The 25,052-nt window shown below is 54.7% G+C and overlaps 12 protein-coding genes across 12 annotated transcripts; 5 read left to right on the top strand and 7 right to left on the bottom strand.

Annotated features, from left to right (window-relative positions):
- Positions 1–374: 374 nt before the first annotated feature.
- Positions 375–3,151, top strand: DL89DRAFT_265676 (uncharacterized protein). Its single transcript, XM_040886773.1, has 7 exons — positions 375–1,013; positions 1,427–1,817; positions 1,841–1,888; positions 1,911–2,242; positions 2,283–2,376; positions 2,465–2,587; positions 2,628–3,151. The coding sequence occupies exons 1-7, from the start codon at positions 721–723 to the stop codon at positions 3,042–3,044; spliced, it is 1,698 nt and encodes a 565-aa protein (XP_040745417.1). The 5' UTR covers positions 375–720; the 3' UTR covers positions 3,045–3,151.
- A 2,394-nt stretch (positions 3,152–5,545) lies between these two features.
- DL89DRAFT_282153 (lysozyme-like protein) lies at positions 5,546–6,486 on the top strand (the record flags this gene model as incomplete). The annotated part of the gene is made up of 1 exon (XM_040889671.1): positions 5,546–6,486. The coding sequence occupies exon 1, from the start codon at positions 5,815–5,817 to the stop codon at positions 6,484–6,486; it is 672 nt and encodes a 223-aa protein (XP_040745416.1). The 5' UTR covers positions 5,546–5,814.
- A 1,041-nt stretch (positions 6,487–7,527) lies between these two features.
- DL89DRAFT_311521 (uncharacterized protein) lies at positions 7,528–9,207 on the top strand (the record flags this gene model as incomplete). Its single annotated transcript, XM_040890977.1, is given in 3 exon segments — positions 7,528–7,877; positions 7,897–8,428; positions 8,511–9,207. The coding sequence occupies 3 exon segments, from the start codon at positions 7,528–7,530 to the stop codon at positions 8,823–8,825; spliced, it is 1,197 nt and encodes a 398-aa protein (XP_040745415.1). The 3' UTR covers positions 8,826–9,207.
- Positions 9,192–10,263, bottom strand: DL89DRAFT_105251 (uncharacterized protein). Its single transcript, XM_040883041.1, has one exon. The coding sequence runs from the start codon at positions 10,178–10,180 to the stop codon at positions 9,353–9,355; it is 828 nt and encodes a 275-aa protein (XP_040745414.1). The 5' UTR covers positions 10,181–10,263; the 3' UTR covers positions 9,192–9,352.
- Positions 10,264–10,498: 235 nt separating this feature from the next.
- On the bottom strand, positions 10,499–10,762 carry DL89DRAFT_210158 (uncharacterized protein; the record flags this gene model as incomplete). The annotated part of the gene is made up of 1 exon (XM_040884182.1): positions 10,499–10,762. A coding segment is annotated over one exon (264 nt), but the record flags the coding sequence as incomplete, so codon positions are not given.
- A 234-nt stretch (positions 10,763–10,996) lies between these two features.
- Positions 10,997–11,865, bottom strand: DL89DRAFT_105266 (uncharacterized protein). Its single transcript, XM_040883042.1, has one exon. It carries the CDS (start codon positions 11,554–11,556, stop codon positions 11,137–11,139), a length of 420 nt encoding a protein of 139 aa, XP_040745412.1. The 5' UTR covers positions 11,557–11,865; the 3' UTR covers positions 10,997–11,136.
- Positions 11,845–13,314, top strand: DL89DRAFT_105290 (t-SNARE). The gene is made up of 2 exons (XM_040883043.1): positions 11,845–12,131; positions 12,280–13,314. Exon 2 carries the CDS (start codon positions 12,281–12,283, stop codon positions 13,184–13,186), a length of 906 nt encoding a protein of 301 aa, XP_040745411.1. The 5' UTR covers positions 11,845–12,131; position 12,280; the 3' UTR covers positions 13,187–13,314.
- Positions 13,315–13,757: 443 nt separating this feature from the next.
- On the top strand, positions 13,758–15,048 carry DL89DRAFT_105209 (galactose-1-phosphate uridylyltransferase). Its single transcript, XM_040883039.1, has one exon. It carries the CDS (start codon positions 13,871–13,873, stop codon positions 14,987–14,989), a length of 1,119 nt encoding a protein of 372 aa, XP_040745410.1. The 5' UTR covers positions 13,758–13,870; the 3' UTR covers positions 14,990–15,048.
- DL89DRAFT_105210 (uncharacterized protein) lies at positions 15,049–15,728 on the bottom strand. Its single transcript, XM_040883040.1, has one exon. It carries the CDS (start codon positions 15,536–15,538, stop codon positions 15,107–15,109), a length of 432 nt encoding a protein of 143 aa, XP_040745409.1. The 5' UTR covers positions 15,539–15,728; the 3' UTR covers positions 15,049–15,106.
- A 1,024-nt stretch (positions 15,729–16,752) lies between these two features.
- On the bottom strand, positions 16,753–17,584 carry DL89DRAFT_265672 (lysozyme-like protein; the record flags this gene model as incomplete). Its single annotated transcript, XM_040886772.1, has 2 exons — positions 17,416–17,584; positions 16,753–17,311 (listed from the first exon to the last, which is right to left on the bottom strand). Exons 1-2 carry the CDS (start codon positions 17,577–17,579, stop codon positions 16,753–16,755), a joined length of 723 nt encoding a protein of 240 aa, XP_040745408.1. The 5' UTR covers positions 17,580–17,584.
- Positions 17,585–18,105: 521 nt separating this feature from the next.
- DL89DRAFT_291239 (uncharacterized protein) lies at positions 18,106–21,360 on the bottom strand (the record flags this gene model as incomplete). The annotated part of the gene is made up of 7 exons (XM_040890175.1): positions 18,106–19,029; positions 19,056–19,154; positions 19,204–19,257; positions 19,314–19,355; positions 19,387–19,618; positions 19,666–20,960; positions 21,001–21,360. The coding sequence occupies 7 exons, from the start codon at positions 21,358–21,360 to the stop codon at positions 18,106–18,108; spliced, it is 3,006 nt and encodes a 1,001-aa protein (XP_040745407.1).
- Positions 21,361–22,796: 1,436 nt separating this feature from the next.
- On the bottom strand, positions 22,797–23,447 carry DL89DRAFT_209494 (ribosome recycling factor; the record flags this gene model as incomplete). Its single annotated transcript, XM_040884163.1, has 1 exon — positions 22,797–23,447. A coding segment is annotated over one exon (651 nt), but the record flags the coding sequence as incomplete, so codon positions are not given.
- Between the last annotated feature and the right edge of the window lie 1,605 nt (positions 23,448–25,052).

Here is a 25,052-nt window from a genome sequence, read left to right as displayed (position 1 = left end):
GCCTCTTCTAAGCAGTCTGTCTGTTAATATAGTGTTTGTTTTCATCCGTCACGTCGCCCAAAACTACATTCACGCGTCCACCTAACCTCTGCAGCAACCTCAATTAAAACAACATTTGCCCATGCCACCCCGCTGCCCTTTATCATATGGCGGCAGTGCTGCCGTGGGTTCCACGCCTGCAATGGCGCTGGCCAAATGCCATGGACGCTGCCTGCAACGGCGATCCTGCACTTGCGACGCTACTAGCACTTGACAAGGGCGAAGAAAATGCGTGGTCCCAGGGGCGAGGCTATTGGCTGGCTTTCCGCCTTAGCGGCAAGCAAAGGCCTCCTCTGAAGCCACTGCGGTGCACTTTCTTTTCCCCTCTGCTTTCCTGCGCGTGCTTCTCTCTTTAAACCAGTCCACAATACTGTCGGCCGGCCTTAGCCCTTTTTGTCTCTCCCGCTCTCCACCCCCGTTTCTGCCTCTATACCTTGGCTACGCTAGTGTTCTCGGCACATTGCTCAGCACCAGTTCTGCTCTCAATTTACCCCCCTTCCGTGTGCGAAATCTACTAAGCGTGCTTCCTTTTACAAGGGGGCTTTTTCACTGCTGATACGCGCCTAGTTTCAGTTAACGCAATTTAGGCGACACCTAATTGCAGAGGTGACCTAGCCTATGGAGGTGCCGCGGACAAGCAGCTCAGCATCGGCAGTACCACCGGGAACCAGCACCGCAGCAATGTCGACACACCCGGCACTGAGCATTCTGGACCAGCCAGACTTTTTGGCCAATGTGGAAAAGTTCCGTGGCCACTTTGGCACATCCTCCCATGAGCCACACCGCGACGGCTACACGTTCCTCCAGCTCCCCAAGAACACGCCTGGCCACCCGTCTGCCAAGGCACCCAGGGCAGCCGTACAGAAGCCGGTTTCTGCAGTATCGCCGTCTACGAGCCATGCGACGCACGCAACTGCACAGGCTGCGAGGGCGCCAGCTCGTCCGGCACTAGCCACACAGGTGAACACCACAAGGTAGGTTTTGGTGGGGCAGCCAGGGGTGGCGTTATGACACGGACGATCAGAAACAATTGGTCTGTTTAGCGGCCACACTTGTATATTATCGGCATTACTAATTTTCATATCATTCTCTGGCGGGGAGTTCCCACATTCTTATCCCTCGTTGTGGCATTCTTTCATGTAGCAGCATGCAGAAAGGCGAAGAGTAAGTTATTTGTGCAGCTGGCTGTTGGCGAAATGAAAGGTCGATCAATGCGATGTGGCGAAACGGACAGGATATTTTCCTGCGGGATGGGCAGCCGGGGAGGTGCAATTAGGAATGCTGCCCGCCATGCATGTCCAACATTTGGGGAAGGAGAATTGACACATTATGCCCTTTACTCACATGACGTTTTGCACTCACACCTCGCACCGCTTTATATCTGTAGCACGTTTGACCATCTGATGAAGCTGGTCACAACCAACAGCCCGCCGGCAACGACAGCTGTATCAGGTGCCAAACATGGCGATGCAGCAATCGTACACACTCCGACGACTCACAAGACCGTGCTGGCCTCGGAGGCACAGGACCGTGCAAACGCAGTGCTCCGCCCACCGCTGCCGGCGCATCTGAGGATCAATGTTCCCGAGCTTGACTCGTTGAAGAGGATGCGGGAAGAGATGCAGACAATGAACAAAACGCTCGAGCAGCGCAACAGGGCCCTGGCAAGCCAGAAGCAAGCCAGCAAGGCTGCCCGGCAGACTAACGGCACGGTACGCACCACCAGCACAGAAGGCAGCCGCGTAAGCCGATGCAGAGCGAGCGTACAGACACGCCCAGTGCCAGCCTAAACGCCCTGGAGCCAATGGCAGCAACAGGTGTAAAGCGCATGGTGCCAAGTGACTTCACGGTGACCCTTGTCTATGAACAAGCGCATCCGCCGCGGTTTAATAGATGCCATCAAGAACGGATCAGTCATCACAGATCCGTTCGCAATGGACATTTGCGACGATGAAGAAGCCCTGTCGCCCGACAACAGGCGTGTACGTAAAGAGCCTGTATTTTCCAAAGGCGACAGTGACAGACGGGTCCGTGAAAGTGCTGGGCGGACTCGGTCGCGGTCCACCACTCGCCAGCGCAGCAGGGAGCGGCAGCGCAGTCGGGACCGCGACAATCGTGCCCACAGCCGCGAGAGCCGCGACGGTAACCCGCGCAGCCGTGACCGTGGTCGTGAGTCCATCGACATGGGTGATGAATTGCAGGCGTCGAACGCGCCAGCAAACCGTCCAGTGGGGCTCAGTCAGCAGCGCTGGCTCTGTATCGATGCAACGGACGCCCAGCACAAGTAGTGTAGCTATGTCAGTAACCGAGTCCGTTGGATCCCGCAACGAGCAGCATGTGAGGCGGCAAGGGGAATGGCTGCGCGAGCTGATGCGCAAGTTCAAGCGCTCCGGCGACTAAACTAAAAGGAACCAACAACCCACAGTGCGTCGGCTATTATATCGAGTCGCTCGTGTGCTGTGTCGAGAGCTTCTGGAGCATGTCGGCGATATCGGACCTGAAGATGAAGAGTGACCAGTGGAACTCGATCATGCAGATATACAGATTTGTATTCAAGGAGTCCCGCGACAAACACATGAACTCAATAGCCTGGTCTGGCTGCACTGATCATGGCGTGTGCGTACCACCAGCTCAGCATCAACTCCAATCACCTTGCCACTGTGCTGGACGACGATGCAGGAATGAAGAGGGCTGTCGCTGATACCCGCAAATACTTCCTCGAGATGAACAAGTGGGAAAACATGAGTCGTCAGATGCTCACTGCTGAGGTTCTCAGCCGCGAGTTCCCAAGAACTTGGAACAACTGCCTGTTGCCCATCAGCAACCTTGACCAGTTTGAGCTGCGGTCGCGGCCGAACACAGAGTTCTGGCCAGCAGTCGCCTACCCGGTTGGCCCGACATCCAACCCACTGGACATAGCCAACTTTGCGCGGCAGGTTAACCGCGAATGGCTTGAATCGCAGGGACTCTCATTGAGGATGCCAGACAATATGCATGAATTCTAATCCCCTTTAGTCCCAGGAGTCAGCAGTAGCTTTGCTTATTATTAGCCCCAAATGCCAGTATGCTTTAATTGACAACTACGCATGTGAACGCATTGCTGCAAATGGAGGCTAGCTGATAATATACATGATGGCTACAATATGTACTGTGTTGTGTATTTCTCATACGCCAATTCATTCGGCAGATGGCTGGATATGGTGGTCGCATATTCTTCATAGCTGAGGAATGCATGTCCAATAGTAACCGTGTTCAGGTTTCTTGTACTTGAGGAAGGCCCACACTAGTCCATGGTTAGAAAGGATCACATCATTTCACACGGGACAGGCAAACCATTTCGAGTTGTAAAGACTGCGCGCAGCTATATGCCACCATCATGTGGGAATTGGGTTCATGTTACTAATGGGCATGACACAAATGCGAACGACATGGCATAGGCACCCCCTGCCTTTTGTGGTCCCCTTTATGTCTATGCCATCCCAAAAGTACGCAGCTCCAATACTAAGGCCGATCAAGGTTGGCTGGGAGGTGGTCATTCTGGGAAAATGTTCAGTTAATGATATCGATTTCACTACTATGGCTTTTTCCTAAAGTGGTGTCTGCTGCTCAGCACCTTCCTGTTCTCGTCTTGGGGTGCATTGTCGATTATTTTGTATACGCAAAACTTGCGAATGGCAGTCACCACGAAGAGGCAGTAGTCTACAGAATTATCCAACTCTCTCAACTAAATCAAGCTTCATCTGACGGAGTTGCCTTCCCAATCCTCGAAACATTGGTTTTCCATGGCCTCTATCTGTTTGTAGATAACACTCTATTGTGTGGAGCCAAGCAGTCACTTGCTTCCCTAGACATGCATGTTTTGGATAATACTATCAAAGTATACAAACGGGTCAACTTGCTGGACAAGAGACGGTTAGTAGCACTAAATTGGGTGGCATATATTAATTCTAGCAGCAGCCAACCTAAGATTTCCACGGACAACATCACGCTTTTACTCTGCACCTTCCGCTATACACCGGTGATTAAGCTCAGCGACAGCCTCGATATTGACTTCACCATTGTTTACCCGAACATCAGACTGTCAGTGTCTTGAAAATCCCTGCGCTAGGAATCTACACGTGAGGAGATTCTCCACCTAATTGGGACGCTGCCACTCGTCAAAGTACTTGCCGTGGGTTGTCGCCGACATACTCCTCCGGAGAGATGGAAACCAGTATGCAAAGAGAAGCCAGATATCAAAGAGATCTAGTCGTGTCTTCAATGGGGATCGGCTGGCTCATTAAAAATGGCTGCCAGACTATAGCCTGCGAGGATATGGCAGCTGCTACTGGTCCCCCATCTCTCGAACGCTACAGTGTGTTGGCATCAGCCTGGAACAACCAGGTGGAGGTGTGCAAGCTGCCTGTCTGATGGTCATTCTGGTGCTACGCTGTCCCTCAATCCACACATTTCTATCCTTTTTCAGTAAAAATTTCGCCACGTCCCGCTCTGAACTCATGGGCTACAGCATCTTCGCTGGACCTGTCTCTCGTTTGAGCACCGCCCGCCCCTAGGCTTTCTTGAGATGCTTCATTTACTCATTCTCATTGGAACTATATCCCTTCAGAAAGCTTCATAGCATATATCCAACCAAGCATTCAGTCAAGCAAATAGGAAATGCTATCTGCTCTGCTTTTAGCGAGTGATATCCATGTTTATGTAATAAAATGTTGACGAGCACCGATGAAGTTGTTTGATGTTGAATATTATGAATTTGCAGTCTGCAATATATGAAAATTGCAAGAACTATGAACGGGTACTAGTAACTTTCTAACCCATATTCAGTATCCAGTCAAAGAGTTCATCAAGAGACTGGGCTGACGATGAAGCTACCAAGCTGGTTGATTATGCAACTGTCTATCACCAGTGGACGAGCTGATTGGTGTCACTGCGTATCCTCTATTAGCACTAAGCCTTCGAGACAGTGTAGTAGCAAGTAGATAAGTATAAAGCTTCGGTACGCTTAATTCGTAGATTGTGAATGCTATGGACACATTGCCTGAATCTCTTGGACCAGATCCGCTTGGCGTTGCTATGGCGAGAACCTGTAGCTGGTGTCGGCTGCAGCACATGCCCGCTAAGTGAATCCAGAACAGACCCACTTGCCTGTTCAGGATACCGCAAAATAGCAACAGGTATATTCTTCGTTTTTGGGACCGCCAAGGTATGCCAAGCGCCGGTCTTGGAGGTCTCCTGGCAGGCACGCCCCTATTTTTAGCTGGCTGGAAAAGAAAGATTGCCAGTACTTGGAAAGCGAGGCAGGTGCAAAAACCTGATTGCATGAGGTAAATCCGTGCAACCAAGGTCTACTCGACAGGATATCCCAGTGGTTTCCAGAAACTGAGTCTCTTGGTAATTGTTGCCAGAAAGATCGCCCTGGTCTTTCAGCCAGCTCTTGGCTACCGGCAGTGAATTCAAGTCATATTCTGAACACAGGGTCTGAATAACCGGATATAAAAAGTACGCTGCCGGTTGCAACCACCACTACATTAACACAGCATCAGCAGCCACTACCACCACAACACATCACCAATAACCACCTCACAAACTCATTCCACCCCGACAAAACCACTAATAAGCCATGAAGTTCACTGCCACCGCTCTCGGCCTCCTCGCCACCATCGCCACGAACCAACGCCGCCATGTCCACGTGCTCAAAGAAGATTGCCTTGGGCCTGACCAACATCTACGAGAACGGCGACACCGCCTTCCACTACGACTACTGCGAGAACATCAATGGATGGCCGTGGCTTCACTGCCGGTATCGCCGGCTTCTGCACAGGCACTTCGGACGCATGGGTCGTGCTGCAGGAGTACCACAAGCTGACCGGCGGCAAGGATGCGTTCAGCAAGTACGACGCCGTCATGAAGAAGCTGGACCAGTCGAACAGCGGCTCGGTCAGCGGGCTGGACGGCTACTGTTCGGTGTGGAGCAAGCTGGGCAAGTCGGATGCAAAGTTCCGCGCAGCGCAGGACAAGGTGCGCGACGAGATGTACTTTGACCCGTCGCAGAAGCTGGCGGACAAGCTGGGCGCGCAGCTCGACGTGACCCGTGCTCAGCTGTACGACACGACAATCCAGCACGGCGATGGCTCGGATCCTGACTCGGTTGGTGCGCTGATCAAGAAAACCAGTGCCTCGTTCAAGGCTGACGCAAAGGGCTCGTCAGGCAGCACGCTCAAGATCAACGGCCACAATGTCGACGAGATCGTCTGGCTGACCAAGTTCCTGCAGGTGCGCATGGACGACTTGAAGAACCCGCACAACAAGGAGACACAGAAGGAGTGGGCCAAGAGCGTCACTCGTGTCAAGTCGTACCAGTACGTGGTTGCCCAGAAGCAGTACAAGTGGGGTAGTACGATCAAGGCTCTCAACAACGACGGCAAGGCTACCACTGTCAAGTGCTAGATCTGAAACCACACAAATGTTTAAATATACATCCGCATACAGTTCGCCATATGGTTGCAAGGTATATGGCATGCATATATTACCGTGCATAGCAATACCCTTTGCATTCACCAGGTCCTGCATGTGTTGAACTAGAGCCAGACAGTAGATGATGGCTTCAATTGAGGGGGGTTATCGAAACAGCCATCTCTGTTGGCATTAAACCACAAACATCGCACTGCGCCACCATGCTCAAGACTGACTATATACCTAAAGGACCTCCAAGCACTTGGTAACCCATCTTTTCTCCTCACTTGATCTTACGCATACTTTCCTCCATACATGCCGATAAACACTCATTCGTCTGATTGCTAACACTAACCAAACACGACGAAGAAACTTATGATTAGGTACTTGCCTGTTCGGAAATAGTGCAGGGCGGCAGGCTGTAGGTGTAAGAGTATTACGTGGTAAAGAGCGATTAGCGAGTAGGTATGGCTGAACCATGGAAAATGAGATAATTGTGAAGTATATGTCGTATATACCATTGGCTCACATGGAAGTGGCTTCACATCGTAAGCGCTATAAATCTAGTAAATCTAGCAAGTCTAGCAAGTCTAGTGAGTCCAGAAAGTCCAGAATGAGGATATGATGGCAGGACTTGCAAGCACAATATTGAATGGCAATTCTTAGAGGCAGCTTTTCCAGATGCTATGTTGATTTTGTACATGGAATCAAGTGCGCAGCCAACATATTTTTACTGTCGACGATACATTTGTGTTCAAGCAGGATGGATGTCTTTTTTACAATAGCCAGGATGCGCCATTCGAAAGCTGTCGATGTGCGCAATCTGCTTGACGCAAGCATCTAAAACTAGGCCAAAGGAATAGGGCGCAACGCTGATCCCGATCATCTGAGCTTGAATTAAATTTCAGTCGAATTTTTTGTACCAGAGCCAAAAGAGCTGCCTACTTCAGCGTCGCAGGCTCGCCCGACGGCAGCACCAACCTTGTCTCCTCAGCCAAATTCGCACATATATTCCCAGCTTCCTATTTCCATACCATGTTCACGCAGCAATTCGAGCTGTGCAAGCGCATTCTGCGGACGCATTTCGGACCGATAGTGGCACAGGTGGCGACAGTGCTAATTCACGAAGGCCGACTGCCGTTGGGCTTGCTGGCGCAAAAGGCAGGAAAGACATTGCGGCAGACTAAAGAGTCGGTGGCGGTTCTAATCCAGCATGGGATTGCCACGCACGCGTCCAGCAAGGAGGGGTCCCGCATGGCCACATACTATTCTATCAGCCCACGCAATGTGCTGCGGCTGGAGCGCGCTGGCTTGTATCTGGCATTGGTCGAAGAGCGCATGGGCAAGGAGGGCCTGGCGATATTCCGCGTGTTCATGGACAACGGGTGCGCGACCATCGGCGAGGCCTAAGCGTGTGCTGGAGTTTGAGGCAATGGCATCAGCCAAGCAGATAAAGTTCCGCCAGGCAGTGGCCAAAATGGTCAATGAGCGGTACATTACAGCGGTGCGTGCGGTTGATACAGTGACCAAGATCGACCGGCTGATGGCAGAGGAGCGCAAGGAGCTGGACAAGCTGATGGTGCCGCCGACGGCCAAGGAGCTGAAGGAGATCCGTGCGCGGATCAAGGAGCGTGAAGACGAAGAGTACCACAACACGGCGGTGATTGGCATCAAGCGCAAGGCCGTGAGCCACGAAGACAGCATGGATGGTGGCGAGGCGCCCGAGCAGCAGATTGACACGGTCGATGAAGCCATGTTCTTCCGGCCGTACTGCGACCGCCTGGATGTGTTCCTCCGCAACCAGCAGATCACAAACTACTTTGCCGACAAATACAATGCTGCGGCTGGCGCAGTGATCAAAACCATGCTGCGACTGACCGAGTCCAAAACCAAAACCTGCCGCGACAAGGTTTCGCCCACTGTCTCCGCCAGCCAGGTCATGCAGAATCCTCGCACACGACGCGCCCCTTGCTGACTCGGTCGACCTCGACAATGACGCGTACTACGACAACCTGGAGACCGCCAAGGGCGACGGCACCAGCCAGGGCATGACCCGCAAGGAGCGCGCCGAGATCATCCTGGCGCTGCTCGAGGTCCTCAGCTCCGACAGCTCCGGGATAGTCCGCAAGCTCGAGGAGCGCGGCGCCGGGCAGTTCGTCATCGACTTCCAGCTCGCATCCAACACGCTCCGCAACCTCTGCCTCGATGCGCTGGTGCAGGAGAAGTTTGGGGCCCTGCACGCCCGCACGGTCCGCATCCTGCGCGACAAGCAAAAGCTCGACGAGAAGGTCATTGCCCAGTCCGTCATGCTGCCGATTGGGCAGTGCCGCTGAAAAACTGCACGACCTGGCGCTCGAGGGCCTCATCGACACACTGGAGATCCCGCGTACCGCCGACCAGAAATCCCGTCGCGCATGTTCTATCTGTGGTTCATCAACTCGGAGAAGCAAGTGCGCAATGCCCTGCGCTTGGCCTTCGAGGGCATCTCCAATGCCATGCAGCGCATGGAGTACGAGGTCGCGGCCCGGGAGAGCCTGACAGCGAAGGCCAGCCGCGAGGATGTCATTGCCAACCCGGAGCTGCTGACCGAGGGCGAGCGTGAGGAGCTCAGCAAGCTCGAGACCATCAAGCTGCGGCTGCAGGTTGCGTGCGTGCGCCTGGACCGCATGCTACTGGTGCTGCATGACATCAACCCGTCGTCAGCCGAGCTTAACCTGCTGTGAGCCTTAGCCCGTCCCAGACCGAGCCGGTGGTCTCTACCACGCGCAGTTAGAATTGGGGGTAGAATTTGCTTTAATAGAAAAAAAGAAGAAACCATCATAAATGAAAACAACTTCACTCCTTGCCCTCGCCAGTCTTGCTAGGAGCTGCCCTCGGTGCTCTCCTTGGGCTTCACAATCGGGATTGCCTTGCTAATGGGCTTCTCGATCTTGAACGGCGCTGCCTTGGCCGACAGCGGCGTGTGGTTGCTGCTGCTGCCCTCCTCGTTGGCCGACGACAGCCGGCGCTGGCGGTTCTGCTGCAGCACCTTGAGCTGCTGCTGGCGCTGCTGCTGGCGCTCCTCCTGCTGGTGCATCTGCTGGCGCCCAACAAAGTTCTGCGGCATGTCGGGCCCGCGCGGCTGGCGCACCGGAACCACCACCGAGTCCTGGTACAGCCGCGTCGGATACCCGACGTAGTTGCCGCTGGTGCGGCCCGCCGGCGTGTCGGGCGTGCGCGGGAACTGGTGCATCTGGCTGGCACTGGACGGCACGCTGACATGGCCCTGCGAGTGTGTGTGGCTGCGGCCGCGCGAATAGTGCCCGCCCTGCTGGTCGTAGATGGCCGCCTGCTGCTGGAAGTGGTGCGGCTGGTACATTGACGCCCGGTGGCTCTGCGCGCTGGGTGGCGGGCTGCCGATTGATATGGTCTCTGGATACATCATCGAGACTGGCCGCGACCGGCCGCCGGTGCTGGCGTACCGCGGCTGCGGGTGAGCGCCCGTCGCAATGCCGCCACCAGGCATGGCCATCGACCGGCGACGCACCTCGGCCGCCTCCAGCAGCGTCTCCAGGCCCTTGTACACACGGATGTAGCGTGTGTTGTTGTCTCCCTTAGTCTCGTGATTCAGCCCAAACCGCTCAGCAATCAGCATCACCGTCTGGCGCTGCTTGACGTTCAGCGTGCTCGGGAACTCCAGCTCGGCCATGCTCTTAGTCGTGCCGGAACTGGCTGACCAGATCGTAGAGCAGGCGCGTGTCCTTGTCGTCAAGATCAATCAACCCGTCGGCGTTGCTGTCGGTTCCAGACTGCTGCTGGGGCTGCGCCTGCTGTTGGGGCTGCTGCTGCTTGCTGCTGGGGCTGCTGTGAGGGCTCAGGCACAGACATGGCGCTGGGGAAGACCATCATCGACTTGGGACGTTCGTGGCCACCCTCTCCCGCGATGCGGCCGCGGGATAGGCTGATCGTCCCCGCCAGCCGGCTTTCCACCCATCATGGCGATCGTGTTCGGATGTGGCGGCGGAGCCGTGCCCGGCAGCGCCTTCTTGTACTCGACCTTGAGCGGGCGACCCAGCAGCGTGATGCCATTCAGCCCGATGATCACGCGCGCCGCCTCCTCGGGTGTCCTAAAGTTGCCAAACGCCAGGCCGCGGAACACACCGCCGTCAAAGTGGTAGTTGAAGGCATACGGCAGCGGCAGGCCCAGATCAGACATGGTCTGCAGCAGCGTCTCGCGCTTGATCGCAAAGTTGATGTTCTTCACCACAATCGCATTCGGAATTGCATCATCCGGCATATTCGCCATCAGCGCAAACTCGGCGTTGGTCAGCGCGCTTGTCGGCGGCTGCAGCTGCGACATCGGCGCCAGCGACTGCGGGTGCATGGCCGCCTGAAGCTGATCCTACAGGAATGGGGGTTTTAGTAAAGGATCTGAAAATAGTGTGGGCTATTTTTATCCCAGCCAGCCTTCAGTGACCCGCCATCGAGCCGAGCGAGCGATATCCCCCCGACCCTAACTATGCCCTGATACCCCCTCGTCTTATTGCGCTGCAAGCCACATCCGTTCGGCTAGCGGATGGAGCTGTTAACGAACAGGAAACAATCCAGTGCAACAACAGGCCGGCTTGCGCAAAATAAAAGGCGTTTTTGTCTGCCACAGCCACCCTACGAGACGGAGACCAAACACACCGCGATACGTACCGGAATCATGATGCTGTTGCGCTGTCTGCCGCTGCTGGCCATCCGGCCACGGTTCATCGAGTCCCTGCCAATGCCCATGCTTGCGTTATAGCCGGGCGGGGCGCCATACATGCTCTGCACCACACGGCGGTTCCCGCGGCGCCTGGCCAGCTCAGCCTCCTGCTGCTGTTGCTGCTGCTGCTCCGGCGACTGCACTACCACCGATGCTGCCGTGGCTGGCGAGTTCGACGACGAGCTGGGGCCCGGGCTCGCTACCTCCTTGGCGTTGGTGGCTGTGGGCGATGGCGCCGATGTCGTCGTGGGTGACCCCGATGTCGCCGACCCCGCGTTGCTAATGTGCGTGCCTTCCAGCTTCCGCAGTGTCTCTTCGATTGCCTTGGACATGGTCAGCGCTTCGTCACTAGAGTTGTCCTGAGAGCTATCAGGGCGCCTCCTCCCACAATTAGTACCCGAATTCCGCTAATGCCCGGAGATGTAGCTTGCTCGAATTCACTAAACTCACCTTTATAAAAACCGGGTCCTGCCTAGGAGAGTTTTTGTTGTATGGAGAAAAATGGGCTCTCTTGGCCGTTTCGTTTGTTTACCACAAGGATATTTTAGCCCTCCCCGCCTTTTCTTATATCGCGTCTTCCGGGAATACGGTAATAGCCCAGGAATAAAATAAAGGTGGCCCGCAAAGCTCAGTGGACTAAACGGAAATTTGGTTCTAGCCAAAAAAAACTAATGGACGAGTGGAATAAAACAAGCTCCTGGCCGCAAGCACTGGGGGAAAATCTCGCTTCGTAAAAATGCAGTTTTCGTCAATAAAGTGAAAAGAGATGAAGTAGAAGAGAGGAGGAAAGCGAAAAGCCTCTTTTGGAACCAGGCAGAGTCGCTTCTTGCTAGCCCCCACCCGTGCTTGTCCACATAGCCGCAAGTCCCAAGAGGCGATCCCCGCCCCTCTCCAGCTGGAGCTACAGGTAATTGTCAGCGCCTGCCGCACATCCGGACACGTGACTCTGAGCCCTTCAAGGGCGTCCACTTCAGCCTGGCCGGCCCAGCACCGCTCTCTATTACCTTTGCTCTGCACCTCATCTCCCGTTGCATTCCCCACACGATTTTTCATAGAATGGCCACCCGTAGCCGCACCTTTTTGTTTATCCAGTACCGCAATTCGTTCGGCCACATGCAGCGGCGGAAACGCACGCAGGCACAGCAGCAGCAGCAGAACGAGGAGGAGGGTCTGATTGAGCGGCAGAATGACGACGGCGAAATGGTAATAGAAATGTCGCATTTGCCGCCGCGGTGGGTGGACCTGACCGAGGACGTGAACGAGCAGCTGGCGGAAATCGAGCAAAAGATCGTGCGCCTGGACGAGCTGCACCGTCGGCACCTGCTGCCGGGCTTCGACGATCGGTCAAGCGAGGAGCGCGAGATTAACATGCTGACGCAGGAGATTACACAGCAGTTCCAGGCGAGCGGGCAGCTGGTGCGCAACATTGGACAGATGCAGGCACACGGGCAGGAGGAGGTAGTGGGGCGGAATATCCAGAGCGCGCTGGCGGCGCGCCTGCAGGCGCAGTCGGATGGGTTCCGGAAGTCGCAGAGTGTGTATCTGCAAAAGATCTCGAAGCGCAAGGATGCCAGCGTCGATGTGTTTGCACTGGACGAGGAGCACGAGCGGGCTGTGTCGCGAAAGTTCGACATGACCCTGACGGACGAGCAGCTGCAGGTCATGGAGCAGAACGAGGCCGAGATTGCAAAGCGCGAGGGCGAGGTGGCACATATCCACGAGAGCATTGTGGAGCTAGCTGCCATCTTTGGCCAGATGCAGGAGATGATCATTGACCAGGGGACGATGCTAGACCGGATCGACTACAACGTCGAGAATACCGTGGTCAATGTGGCTGCTGCTGCCGACGAGCTCGAGAAGGCGGACAAGCACCAGAAGAACTCGGTTGCCAACAAGTGCATCATCGTCATGGGCGTGGTCGTTGTTATTTTGTTTATTATCCTGCTGGTTAAGTGGTTGTAATCTAGGCGCTTTGAAGCTGCACCGTGCCCGTTAAGAACAGGGAATGCTGCTGACGAATGATGGACGCTGGGATTGATGGCTGCTCTCTGATCCGGCAAACGCGAGCGGCTGTTGCCGGCTGTCCAGCGCGCACCCGTGTGCGTCGGATGCCAATCCTGCCACTTTTTTGTCCCCCTCAGTCCACTGACTCGCGTGTTGGGTGAGGAAGTTGTGCACAGACGCTCGCATGATATCAGAAAGCCGAGCCCAGTATGCGCTACATGCCCCAGTGAGCCCCGCCCCGGTGCCATTGTCCGGTGTGGTGAATCAGCTTTAACTGTGCCCGGTGGCAGCGTGAGGCGATGAAAAGCGATCGGGCCAGCCTCGTGTGCAGCATCTCAGAAATGGGCAGACCACCCTCGTGGGACAGATACGGATCAGTGCTCAGCCAAGATTGGGCTAGAGGGCGCTCGGACATGTTCCGGGCCGGGCTAGGGTTTGGACCTCGGACACTGTTGGCCTATCTGCAGCCGCCCTCGTGTGCACCCAGAACATCAGCACTGGTGTATTTAAGACGGCTGCATCGTCTGCCTCTCCATCGCGCTTCTGCTTTTTGTTTGCCAAAAACACAGCGCGCGCTTACCAATTTTACATCCCCTTTTTATCCACCAAACCCTCCCCGACTTCTTAATACACCCTTGCACCATGTCTGAAGAGTTCTCTTTTGTCGACCACTCGCACCGCCGCTTCAACCCGCTGACCAACTCATGGGTGCTCTGCTCGCCACACCGCGCCAAGCGCCCCTGGCTGGGCCAGGTCGAGGATGCCGCTGTCGAGCAGCGCCCCTCCTACGACCCCAAGTGCTACCTCTGCCCAGGCAACACTCGCGCAACGGGCGCCAAGAACGACAGCTACGCATCTACGTACGTGTTCGAGAACGACTACGCCGCTGTGCACGCAGCCCAGCCAGACTGCTCCACCACCGCGCTCGCGCAGGTAGCCGGCAAGGGCGCCTCTGCCGAGCTCTTCCAAGTCGAGTCGATGCGGGGCCAGTGCAAGGTCGTGTGCTTTTCGCCACGCCACGACCTGACGTTGCCCGAGCTGTCGTTTGAGGAAATTGGAAAGGTCATTAACGCCTGGCAGAAGCTGTACAGGGATATGTCTGAAACGCCAGGGATCGGATACGTGCAGCTGTTTGAGAACAAGGGCGCCATGATGGGGTGCTCGAACCCGCACCCGCACGGCCAGCTCTGGGCGCTCTCGGATGTCCCCAGCGAGCCCGCCAAGGAGATCTCCTCACTCAAGAGCTTCCATGCCGAGCACGCATCGGACGCCTGTTCGTGTCTGCTCTGTAGCTACGCTGCCGCCGAGCAAAAGAACTCGGAGACAGAGGCTACCAACCGCGTTGTGTTCCAGAATGACTCGTTCATGGCGCTGGTACCGTTCTGGGCCGTCTGGCCGTTTGAGACCATGATTGTCTCCAAGCAGCACGTCAAGAGCGTCGCTGATCTCGACTCCAAGCAGGTGCTGGATCTCGCTGAGGCTATGCAGAACCTGACGGCCCGTTACGATAATCTGTTCCAGTGCAGCTTCCCGTACTCAATGGGCCTGCATCAGGCGCCGACGGAGACGCATGAGGATGCTGAGTTCTGTCATCTGCATTTGCATTTCTATCCACCACTGCTGCGCTCAGCCACGGTGCGCAAGTTCCTTGTTGGCTTCGAGATGATGGCCGAGCCACAGCGCGATCTGACTGCTGAGCAGGCGGCTGCGCGCCTGCGTGCTCTGAGCAGTGTGCACTACAAGGTCGCTGCCAAGAACTAGTCAAGTGCTAATTGAAATATACTCTCGCCTCCAAATATCTGTAGCAACAAGTACACAATCATTAGCGCAGGGCACCTAGTTGTGAGCATTACGATGCACTTTCATCGCAACTTCTATCTACTGCTTAAGTAGCAATGTGTAACTTGGCGTTTCTATAATCAAGCCACTCCGAGAGGTCAAAAACACATGAACCTCACTGCCGACAGACTCTACTTTCAAGCGGCTTATTTGCACTGCTTCTGCGACGCTTGCTATTTTAATCGCTCGAATGGTCTCCTCATACGAGCATTGGATATAAGGGATATTCATGACACGTAAAGTCAGAGCAGGACTGCTGATATGCGGCTGAACAATGATATAGTCAAAATCAAGCTCACTGATGAGTTCCATCCCCAGCGTCTGGCGGAAAGCACAGAATACGAGAAAAGCACGATCTTTAGCAATCGTGTGGAACCTAGGTGAGGAGTGGTCTAGTTTCAGGTAATCCAAAGTCACAAAGCTGTCTCTCGTCCAACAAATTGAACTGGCTGAAAGTATCGATAGCATCATTGGTAAGACGCATATCCAGGAATGTTAAAGAGTCCTCGGATCCATGTAGAAGAGAGTCGTCGGAAGTGGATACATGCAATGGAACAGCAGTGGTGTCAGCAAAGGAAATAGCGCTCTGTCAGTTGAAATGAGGTGGGATAGTGGGTTCCAGTAACTTTCTTCAGTATTTACACCAAGCGTATGAACTCGGGGATATGTAGCAGTTGTGCGGTTGCCGTGGATCGTGACGTGTCTGAACAGGCTGGATACAGTCAGATCTAGGCGCGGTGTTTGTAGCGATTGCAAGTTTCTGCAGATTAGAAAGAAGATATGATCTGCTGAATCGTTTGCACTGGTGACCAGGCATTGTAGGGGTGAAGCGTTTGGAGAGAAGGGTAGAGCTGCGTTCAAGTAGTATCCACTGGTTGTGATAGCAGTCCTTCCTGCCAATAAGCACTCTAATAGCTCATGCACATGCTCAGGGAACGCGCCGTGTGAAATCGCCCACCCACGGATTGCACTAATAGACGATATATGAGGAAACATCTGCAAAACCTCTTTGCCGAATAAGCACATCAGCAGTAGCGCATCGCCCTGCTGTGGCCTCCAAGGCCGTCTTGTAAACCTAAAAACGAGATTAGCAATCTGAGGAAAATAGCGTCTGGTGGAATTTGCTGCTTAAACTGGGCGAGCGCTGAGCCGTCAAATATACACGCGGTTTTAGAATGCAGAATGACCTCTTTGATCATACTGCTGGTACCGAGCACATAAACCAGGTTGAGGAACGGCCTAGTTTTGGAGTCTGTATACACATTGGAAGGCATGTCTGAGGGATCCTTGTCACCACGAATGACAAACGCGCGTGATAGGCTTAAGAATGGTGCAGAATATCTCCTTATAGCCTCAGCTATCAGGATCTTCCGAGGGTTTAAGGTAGTGGATAATGCGCACTAGCATGAATTCAGGTAGGTGTTGGGCAGTGGAAACCATGATAAACGAAAAATGAAGATGAGACGCGTGATGAAAAATGCTATTGTGAAGGCGGATATGACTATTTCACTAAGCTTCTTTCAATTGAAGCCATCGTCTACCGTCTGGCACTAGTTCAACACATGCAGGACCTGGTGAATGCAAAGGATATTGCTATGCACAGTAATATACGCATGTCATATACCTTGCAACCATATGGCGAACTGCATGCGGATGTATATTTAAACATTTGTGTGCCTTCAGATCTAGCACTTGACAGTGGTAGCCTTGCCGTCGTTGTTGAGAGCCTTGATCGAGCTGCCCCACTTGTACTGCTTCTGGGCAACCACGTACTGGTACGACTTGACACGAGTGACGCTCTTGGCCCATTCCTTCTGTGTCTCCTTGTTGTGCGGGTTCTTCAAGTCGTCCATGCGCACCTGCAGGAACTTGGTCAGCCAGACGATCTCGTCGACATTGTGGCCGTTGATCTTGAGCGTGCTGCCTGACGAGCCCTTGGCGTCAGCCTTGAACGAGGCACTGGTTTTCTTGATCAGCGCACCAACCGAGTCAGGATCCGAGCCATCGCCGTGCTGGATTGTCGTGTCGTACAGCTGAGCACGGGTCACGTCGAGCTGCGCGCCCAGCTTGTCCGCCAGCTTCTGCGACGGGTCAAAGTACATCTCGTCGCGCACCTTGTCCTGCGCTGCGCGGAACTTTGCATCCGACTTGCCCAGCTTGCTCCACACCGAACAGTAGCCGTCCAGCCCGCTGACCGAGCCGCTGTTCGACTGGTCCAGCTTCTTCATGACGGCGTCGTACTTGCTGAATGCATCCTTGCCGCCGGTCAGCTTGTGGTACTCCTGCAGCACGACCCATGCGTCCGGAAGTGCCTGTGCAGAAGCCGGCGATACCGGCAGTGAAGCCACGGTCCATCATTGATGTTCTCGCAGTAGTCGTAGTGGAAGGCGGTGTCGCCGTTCTCGTAGATGTTGGTCAGGCCCAAGGCAATCTTCTTTGAGCACGTGGACATGGCGGCGTTGGTCGTGGCGATGGTGGCGAGGAGGCCGAGAGCAGTGGCAGTGAACTTCATGGCTGTTGCTTTTATATGAAACTGGTGCAGAAAGAGTAGGCGGGTTGTAGTTGAAGGGGGTGATGATGTGGTTTTTGATAGTGTGGCACCTCTGTGCCCTTTTATTCTCAAAAGCGAGGACGTGCCATTTGTGATCCACCACAATTAAAGCCTGCATTATCATGGCAACATGGTCCTATAGAAAGGCAACATGGTTCTTTCTAAAACCTGCTTCCACGAAAACAGAAACAGGAAATTACCTCGGGCCGATGCCCTATCAATGGTATACGGAATGTGTGGGTAAACAGGTTTTGCGCGTCAGACTCTTTACAAGATAGCACATCTCATTTTCACAGCTAAGAATCGGGCCATGGTTGGCAATAAGTAAAGCGAATGTATTGAAAGCCAAAAAAATATATATAGATGGAAAAAGTACAGAGAGTACAAGAGATATAAAAGAAAGGATAATGCCATATAGACAAAGCAGAGTGGTTGTGGATTACACAAGAATACATCAGAAAAGAACTCCATATTTTTGGATGGCATTTTAGTTTTTGTGCTTTGACGCTGGCCCGTTTATGGCCACCGAAACCGACGACGACGAGTTGGGCGAGGTCACGGGTGGACGCTCATACGGAGTACCAGAAGCAGGCGGAGACATTATGTGGCCAGTCGGCTGGTACATGTGCACCACGTTGGCATCCACCGGGTGGCCTACCTTGTATCCGCTGCCATACATTCCCGGCTGGTGGTAGTTACTGGGGTGGTCAAGCGGGGCAATTCCCCCGGCCGGCATGTACATGCGCGACTGCGATATCGACTGGTGGTGGCCCAGGTTGCCGATGGGGCTGACGCCGCGGCTGACCGCCGACCCAATTGCAGCCATCGGCCCGCCATTCACAGGAGCATGCCCGGCGGCTGGCGAGTACAGCGGCATCGAGGCGATGGCAGCTGCTGAGTGGGAGGCGATCGAAGGGCCGAGCGTCGGCGACGCGTGGCGGCTGCCGGCAGCGCTAGGCACAGCTGACACAAATCCGTCGCGCTGCAGCTTTGTGTAGATGCGCTTCCCATAGGGCGTATGCCGAATGGTGGGAAGCAGCGGACGGATGGCGTCGATAATCTCCATGCGCTGCTGCGGGTCGGCAAAGTCCAGCGCAGTCTGCACAACATAGTTGCCGTACGAGTCGCGCATCAGCGTGTCGAGCTTGTCGCGCTGCAGAATCGGCGCGACCAACGCGCGGCGCGTCGAGGTGCTGGCCAATCGGATGCACTTCTCCATGACGTTGGACGAAAACTTTTGCACCGACAGGCCGCAGATGTGGCCGATGAACTTTTTGATCAGAGGCTCCGAGAATTCGGTATTGTTCAGATCAAGCACATACTGCACGACGTAGTTGCCGAACGGGTCTTGCACCAGCGTCAGCGCATTAGCAATCACCTCCTTCACCAGCTGCGCCTTCTGCGCTGCCGACTGCGTAATCGATGCAGCGCTGGAACACGCAGCAGCCGTGGCGATGCGTCGCCAACCTCGTTGCAGTTGGCTGCGACCGAGTCGTAGATGAACTGGTTGTCTTTCTTCGAGAGCCGGTTCAGGCACTTTTGGATCACATGGTTGCCATTTCAGGTCGCGGATGAGCAGCACCACGCTGTTGCGCAGCGCCTCGATAATGGCGTCAATTTGCTCCTGGTTCGACAGGTACTTCGATCATTTTCTGCACTGCACGCGTGACCGTGCATGTTGAGCGAGATGTTGACGAGCTCCGGTGCTACGCTGGTTACAATCTGCGTGCGCTGCGGCTCAGTGCAGTGCTCCAGCAGCTTCTGGCACAGGTAGTTTCCCAAACGGATCGGTCATCAGCCCCGAAAAGTGCGGCGACACCTCCTCAAAGATCATGCGCACGTGGCTCTCTTGCCCATCCTCAAGCTTCTTCTGCAGGAACCGGCAGCCATGCTGGTCCTTGCACACCGTGAAGATGTTGTCCTTGAGCTCCTCGAGGGTCGTGTTGGCGAACCGGTTCACCTCGCTCTCGGGCTTGCGGTGCTGCTTTGCCATGAAGGTGCTTTTGCGAGTGGTGTGCGCTTGTGATGCTGTTGGCCCTGAGCCGACGGGTGGTGCTGGCCAGGCTGGCGGTCCTGAGAGGGCTGCTGCTGCTGCTGTTGTTGCTGCTGTTGCTGGGGATGCAGATGAATGTGCGACGACATCTGGTGGTGCGGGTAAGGCGTCTGCGGAACGCTCGACTGCGCCGACTGAGGCCCAATGGCCCCAGCGTACGCGCCAGCGGCACCCATTCCAAGCGGTGTCTGCATGTTGTAGCCGTTCATCAGCGGAGTGGCAGTACCGGAGGGGGTACCACCAACGAACGCTGGGTTGCGGCCACCGTTGACACCTCCTATCATACCAGAGGCACCGACAAGGTATTGGTAGCCCCCCTGCATCCGGCTGTTTCCAGACACACCGTAGCCTGCAGCAGCCTCGACGACCTGGTTAAGCTGAAGACCCGACCCCTGCAGCCGCCCGCCGTAGCCAAATCCCGACATGTCATACCCACCTGGCGCCATACCAGGGGTGATGTCATTCGGGTATCCAGCGCCATTGCGAGTCTGGCCCTGCAGCAGCGCTAGCTCATCAACCGACTGTCTGACCTGGTACTGCTTCGCGTTGAGCACTGGCGTGCTGGCATTGCGAATCAGGTTCACACCGCGGTTGGCGTCGTACAGCCGGTTGTCGCGCGATGGACCGCCCTCGCCCAGCAGAATGTCGGTTTTGTTCGACCGCTGCTGACCCAGGCTGTCGAGCGCCGCGGTGACGTTGCCTAGGTTCGGCAGATGCGAGGACGTGTCATGCGGGTAGCCCACGGAATAGTTCGGGCGGCCTCCCACGCCAAACGTGCTGCCTCCTGCAAGTTGCTGCATGCCCGGCTGCGTCAGGTCAATGCTGCTGCTACCGACCGTGTTTCCGTTACCCAGTGCACTGTTGGACAATGGTGGAGCCGAGCCACGTGCACCCGAGTCCTTGAGTGCGCTCGACGAGTGCGTTGCTAGCATGTCGTCGTCAAGGAGGCCGTGCGGGAGCTTAGGGCTGGCGCCCAGCGCCATCGGACCGCCGGTGGCGTTGCGGAAGGCGCCCGAGCTGTTGCGGGCCGCAATCGAGCTGCCATCAAATCCCGACAGCCTGCTGGCCAGGTCCACCGGATGTGGCGCACTGTCGTTGATGCTGAAGCCCTCGAGCTCCTGCCACAGGTTCTGGAACTCTCGCGAGTTACGACGTGACACTGGCAGGGACTTCACAAACGAAAAGTCACCGAATCCCGCCTGGGCTGTCGTCCCGTTGGGCGATGCTTGCTGCGACTGGATTGCGTCAAACATGCTGGGCCGTGTGTCAAGCATTCCCGGCCCATTGTTCTCGCCCAGATGACCGTTGCCGGGGATTGTCGCCCAGCACACTGTTCAGACGTGACTGCGACTGCCGCTTTGCCGGGCCGCCTCCGTCACCAGCGCCGTACAGGTTGTGCGGTGACCCAATCGTCCCCAGCGGGTGCGTGCCGATCGGCGACGTGGTCGATGGAAGCGCGCCCGTGCCATTCCCTGAGCCGACGATGCGACTGAGTCGTGAGGACGATCCAGAAGTGCCCGCTGACTCGCTGAACGGCTCGCCGCCAAGCTCAAATATCGATGTGTGCTTGACGTGTGGCTGCTGCGCCTGCGAGGTGCCAGCAGCCGATGACGTGGCTGTGGAGCTTGAGGAGTGGGCTGCGGCCACCTGTGCAGGTGCTGCTGCTGGCTCGCCGAGACCACCGTTCATATTGACGTTGCTGGAAAAAGCCTAGATATAGCAAAAGCAAGGTGTTGAGTTGTCATCTTCCAGGTGTGGAGAGAAATAGAGAGGGAAAAATTTCCCCTTGCAAAAAAAGTGGCCCACAGCAACATGGTTCAAGACCGGCATACGTTTCGCTCGTCTCGCTGGCTTGGCTCGCCCCCCTCCTCCAAGAGAGCAAGAGAGAAGCGCACAGAACGAGTCAGCCCAACAAATTTTTGGGGGCGAAGCGGGATAGTAGTGCTTGCCTGGTGGTATCGTACAGCAACGGAAAAAAGCTCGTCCCCTGTGCACTCCCCCTTTTCCAGAATCGAGTAATGGCAGAGCCTGTGCATGTCGAGGGGTCACTGGACGATAGCATACGCCAGTGATCCCACCAGTGAAGCATGACTCGCATCGATAGCGCTTTTTCTCTCCCTGCGCAGACAGGAGAAGAAAGAGCCTCCACCTGTATTATCCCATCCCGGCGCTTGGGAGCGACCAGAGCAAAGAACAGCAGTATGGAGCAAAAAAAGAAGGGGGATAATATCGCTCGGCCATATGCGCGCGTGCGACAGTCCACTCGAGGGAGTGGTGTAAGACATTTCTGTTTGGAAAGCAGTAGCTCTTGATGCTTACCTTTGAATCCGAGCCGGGCATCGCAGTTCTGCCGCCGCTGCCAAAAGGGTCAAAGGGCTTTGAAGGACCCGACATCATCTGGGTAGCTGGGTTTTTTTGTATGTGCGGATGTTTCGTCCAAAGAGAAAAGAGCAGGAATCGACTGGTACGTCTATACTCTAGCTCGACCGTTTGTGGTGTTCAAAAGAGTGTGGGAGACAACTGGGCTGTCCAGACTGAGCGATAGCTGTTTGACCGACGCGTACGCGTAAACCGAACCCGTAGAGGACCAGGTATAGAGAAGGAAAGGATGTAGATATTACAAAAGGAAGCGAGGTGCTGGGGAATAGCAGTGTATATCCTCGAGCGTATTGAACAGTGATTGGAAAAATACAAGAAAACGAAATTCGCCGCGAAATCTACCGGAAGTGGTAATCACTAAAGTCAAGAGGAAAAGGAGCTGCTTCTGACTACGTGCTGGTAAAACTGGTGCCCTGGCTTTATGCAAGAAGGAACAGAGGTTTAGACCGTTGATGATAATATATGCTAAAGCGCAGATAGGTTAGAAAATACAAGTAATACTGAGGAAAAGTGAAAAGACAAAGCGGGTTAGTAGAGAAATAAAGCGCTGGCTGAGGAGACACGCACACCAAGGTCGAACCACCACCAGCACAGCTTTTGGGCGCACGCCCAGCGAGCATTGGGCTGTGTTTTTTTTCGCTTCATTGAATGAAAAAACGCCTAGAGTAAAAAAATTTCGGCTCGCGGCGAGCGGACGACCAATCGGCTGCGGTCTGGCGACCGATGATTTGATCTGATCATGCCTTCTCGATCTCGCGCGTTTTGGCCTTGAGCAGGTCCTCGACCCGGGCAATGTACTTGTCGGTGACGGTCTGGATGTCCTTCTCCCACCGCTTGAGCTCGTCCTTGGGCATGCTGTGCTTTGAGTCGTTCTTGAGCTTCTTCATCGCGTCCTGCCGGTGCTTGCGCACATGCACGCGTGTGCTCTCCGCCAGCCCGCTAATCTCCTTGGCCATCTTCGCGCGCGACTCTTTGGTCGGCTTTGGCACCGGCACCACAATCGCGTTCTTCTCGATGCGCGGGTTCAGCCCAAGCCCGGCGTTGCGGATCGACGTGTCGATTGCCTTGACGTCCTCCTCGCTGTTGGGCACAACGATCAGATTGTGCGCGTCCTTGATCGCAATCATTGCCAGCTCCGACAAAGTCGCTGAGCCGCCCTTGAGCTGAACGCGCATGTGGTCGAGCATTGCAGGGTTGGCGCGCCCGGCCCGTAGGGACTGGAGCTCAGACGAGAACCGGTCGATGCTGTGCTGCATCTGCTCTTCCATCTTGTCCATGTCGAGCGTCATCTCGTAGGGCTCAGCACCCTCCTCCTCCTCCTCCTCGACCTGCTTCTTGCTGCCCTTCTTGCTGCCACCCTTCTTTTTAGATCCGTACATCCGGCATTGTACCGGCTGGGCGAATGCTCCTGGAACCTGGCTCGTGAGCCGTGTGAATGCAACTGGCGCAAAGCGCGATGCCGCCGCGCGACCTGCGTACAGCGCTGCCTGGCGACGCACTGTCGAGGAAACGATAAACCGAGCTGAAGAGATCATGATAACAGATAAACGTATAGTGAAGAACCGTATGAAAGTGGAGCAGGGATTGATAGCGCACTGGCCCGGATAAGGGGCAGCCCGTTCTGGGCTGACGACAAGAATGATTATCGGTGCACGAGATCTGTTTTGCAGATTTAGGGCCTGTTAACCTTCAGAGAGTCCAGTAGTTATGAGCTTTATGGAATGAATAAAATGGAAAGTTTGCTGAGGAGAAAAAGGGAGGATGGGCCGTTCCGGCCCACAAAGTTTATACAGGTGGGATTTGGATCTGCGCATGGTGACGGAGGCATAGGTTGCCCGAATGTCAACAGGGCCCACTCACCACTACTACTTGATGCCGAACCTCATATCACTCACCCGTTGACGACTATCACTGACTGTTTGTACATTAAATTTGCATGGCGTCCATTGTGCTGGTTTCTGGGAACGTTGAAATGGGAATTTGGATTTGTAGAATGTTTTACTTGAAAAAAGGAGAGCGGAAAAGGGGAAGATGTAGGCACTTGATATATGGCCGTGTACTTGCCAGGGGTAGTGTTGCATTGTCGGCTCACTGCAAACGTTGCGCCTGACTAGACATGGCATTGTCAGACTCAGAGTTCTGAGTCTGACCGCCCATTGTCGCCTGCCTGACCCGAGACATCGACGTCATCATCGCTGCTGGTGCCGATGCCGATGCCTGGGATCGGCGGAACGCAGCAAGTATAATTTGGCACATTGGTTTACGAAATAGGATAAGAAATAGCTTTAGCAGCTAACATCATTGGTATCCAGCAGCAGTCTGCGCACTAGATCCTTCCTCAGACTGCAGTAACGAAATTCTAGCCATGATTCACGATTGGTGACTGAATTTCACCTTTGTACAAATGGTAGTGTTCTTCTGGCAACAATACAGCAACTCGTATTCATCAGCCTGTCTTTCAAGTCTGTGTTTATTTGAGTCGCCATCATGGTTCTCCACCAGCTCCAGCTTACAGTTCATTATTTATCTAAATCTGGAAAGTACATCGCGCCTTTGAATGGTTGACTTGGATTTCCTTGGCATATGATGGCATCTTCAAAATGATCTTCGCTGAATATCGAGGGAGGGCTGTTGCAAAGAAGGTGTTAAAGTCCCGCGCTCATCCACTGCTCTTCATCTCTTTTCAAGCCAGTGGCCCATCTCCCCCCCCCATTTCTCAGCTGCACACACTGGATATAGTTTACTTTCGCACACCACAACTATATATCGTTATTTGTAGAAACTCGTCTCTCTACAGATGCTGCAGACAGAAATTGTACCCCTGAGGCACCCAGCAGCTCCCTCATACGATTACTTCAAGACATTTCTCTATGTCAGCCTTCTTGGTTGCACTTTCGTCCCTGTCGACAAAAAGACACTTCTCACGCACCTGTTTGTGGCCTTCGTCGCTACCTGTATATATTTGTGGTTTCATCCCAATGTTGTGCACCCTCACATACTAT

The sequence above is a fragment of the Linderina pennispora genome (assembly GCF_002104995.1).
Source record: "Linderina pennispora strain ATCC 12442 chromosome Unknown DL89scaffold_3, whole genome shotgun sequence".
NCBI classification, from domain to species: domain Eukaryota; kingdom Fungi; phylum Kickxellomycota; class Kickxellomycetes; order Kickxellales; family Kickxellaceae; genus Linderina; species Linderina pennispora.
Note: the sequence above shows the minus strand (reverse complement) of the source record. Positions and strands in the feature narration are given on the sequence as shown.